Here is a 2,846-nt window from a genome sequence, read left to right as displayed (position 1 = left end):
CCTCGGGGAGAGCAGCACCGAGGCCAGCAAGACGCTGCCCGCCATCGAGGTGGGGCCCGGGGCGGGTGGGGCTCGCGCTTCCCCGGCCCAAGATTCGCCTCGCGGGTCCTGAGCCACGTGTTTGATGGTGGTTATTAGTGTCGCCGGTGCTGTTGTTGGAGCCGGTACTACTGTCACGTGGCCCCACAGTCAGAAGGGCCTTCAGAGAGGCTCTTTCCGACCCTTTGCAGTATTGACGCAAACTGCCGTGGCTGCGGAGGCAGGGGAGCCCTCAGAGCGAGGCCTTGCGCATCAGAGTGGCTGGGTTGGAATCCCCGTGCAGCCATTGGCTAGCTGTGCAGCCTGGGCAGGTTGCTCAGCCCCGCTGTGTCTTTCCTCCTCTAGGAACTGGGATGGTAATAATAACCAGCCAGCTGGGGTTGCTGGGAGGAGTGAATGGTTCATCGTACATGCTAAGGACCTCCAGCTGGTCAGCGCTCAATAGAGTTGAGCTGCTGGTACTATTATTATCACTAGAGGCTTGGTCCCTATCCACCGGACCCCAGCAGCAAGCTAACCTACCGGTGGAAGCCCCCTGGTTGTCAGTGTGTGTTATAGCTACCCGTTGAATGGTTGCTTAGGCTTTTATATATATAGACCATCATAGCTCTTAGGCCTGGCCATTCCACTCTCAGGAATTTGTAGTGTAGCTGTGTCTGTGTCTGGGCGCACAGAGGAATGTACAAGGTTATCCACTGCAGCCTTGTTCGCATGAGAAGAAGGACATTTCAGTGTGCATCAGTCAGGGAGGGACTGGTAAATGAGTCAACAAACAGCTACACATCAGAATTTTGTGCAGTTGTAACACATATATCTGTGTATGTGTGCAGGTAAATATAAATACCTACGGTTAATACAGAAAACATTTTAAATGGAGATTCCATTAGGTACTGATGTGGAGTATTTCCAAGATGTATTAATAATCCCTCCCCCAAAATGGAGGAGGGTAGGGTATGATACTGGCTTTTGTGTTGAGAGGGAAAATAAGGTTTTAATTTTGTATTTGCGAGTATGCGCATAAAGAAACTCTGGAAGGAAAAACAAAAATTAATAAGGGTGATTACTTTTGGGAAGGAGTGCTCAATGGATAAGGTATAGGTAAGGTGTTTGTTTGTTTTTAACTATATACATCTTCATTTTGTTTTAAATATTTGATTCATATGATATGGTTCAAAATGTTTGAAAATATAAAGATTTATATTAACAGAATTTAAGTTAAAATGAACAGAAGAAACTCCCCCTACCCCCAGAGGTAATCATTGTTATCAGTATCTCATGTGTCCTTCCAGAAGGATTTTGATTATACAGGTAAATATATACATACATAAATACCATCCCCCTTTTTGTACATAGAGGGGAGCATGATATATATATACATATATATATATATATATATACACACACACACACACACACATATATATATATACACACACACACACATACACACACACACACACACACACATACATACATATACACACACACATACAGATGATCCTGGACTTACCAGATGGTTCTACTTACAATATTTTGACTTTGCGATGGGGTAACATTTGATATACACATAAAAAATTGCATGAGATATTGCACACTTTATTATAAAACTAGAGGCCCGATGCACAAATTTGTGCAAGGGGCTGGGCCCTCGCAGCCCCGGCTTCGTCTAGAAGGTCATTCGGCTGTCCAGTCTAATTAGCATATTATGCTTTTATGATTATAGACTAGAGGCCCAGCATGCAGGAAATCATGTGCGAGTAGCTCGCTTCCGCTTGCCTCAGCTGGCCGCCCTGCCCATAGCCGCTTGTAGCTCTCCACCACTAGTAGCTCACGCCCACCCCCCCACCTCGAGAGCAGCTGCTCCCGGGGTGGGGGGTGGGGGGACCAAGAGGTGCTCAATGCACCTCCTGGTGACCGGTCATTACAGTGTTACGGTGTTAGGGCCGTGGTCATTTTATAATATAGATAGACTTTGTGTTAGATGATTTTGCCCAACTGTAGGCTAATGTAAGTGTTCCGAGCACATTTAAGGTAGGCCGGGCTAAGCGATGATGTTCTGTATGTGCATTAAATGCATTTTTGACCTGATGTTTTCACCCTACACTGGGACATTTATCGGTACGTAACCCCATCATAAGTTCATCGTAAGTAGAGGAGCATCTGTATAGTATATGTGTACTGTTCTGTGCTTTGCTTTTTTTTAACTTAAGAATATATCTTGGCCCTGTCCAGGTAGCTCGGTTGGTTGGAGCATTATCCTGTACAGCAAAAGGTTGTGGGTTCGATTCCTGGTCAGGGAACATACCTCATTGTGGGTTTGATCCCTTGTCAGGGCCCGGGTGGGAGACAACCAATCGATGTTCCTCTCTCACATCGATGTTTCTCTCTCTCTCTCCCCCCCCTTCCTCTCTCTCTAAAAATCAATAAACATATCTTCAGGTGAGAAAAAAAAAGAATATATCTTGGAGCTTGGCTCACACTAGCATGTATGAAGCTGCCCGATGCTCTTTTCCACGGAGTCCGTAGTGTGGGTGTGTGGTAATTTCTTGTGCAGTGACTTATTGGTGGGCAGTGACGTTGTTTCCATCTCCTGCTATTTATTGTAAGCGGGGCTGTAGAGAATGACATGGTTCATCTATTATTTCCTTCATCTGTGTCACTCACATAACTCCTTGAAGTGGAATTGCTGGCCAAAGTAATTGGATGGATATTGCCCAATTGTCCTCCCTGGGGATCGTATCCATGACTGTTTTTCCCAGTGATGTCTGAGGCCTGGTTCCTTTTTTTTAAAATTTATTTATTTATTT

At 45.3% G+C, this 2,846-nt stretch overlaps 1 protein-coding gene across 1 annotated transcript in view; it reads left to right on the top strand.

Moving 5' to 3' along the window:
- Positions 1-4: 4 nt before the first annotated feature.
- RELB (v-rel avian reticuloendotheliosis viral oncogene homolog B) overlaps positions 5-2,846 on the top strand; it is a gene marked incomplete at its 5' end in the record, with an annotated part of 25,628 nt that continues 22,786 nt past the window's right edge. The window contains one exon of the mRNA XM_005863404.2: positions 5-49. Coding sequence (XP_005863466.1) covers positions 5-49 — 45 coding nt within the window. The remainder of the gene's footprint in view (positions 50-2,846) is intronic.

This window comes from Myotis brandtii, unplaced genomic scaffold (genome assembly GCF_000412655.1).
Source record: "Myotis brandtii unplaced genomic scaffold, ASM41265v1 scaffold1774, whole genome shotgun sequence".
NCBI lineage: Eukaryota > Metazoa > Chordata > Mammalia > Chiroptera > Vespertilionidae > Myotis > Myotis brandtii.
This window is presented reverse-complemented; position numbering and strand designations above follow the sequence as displayed.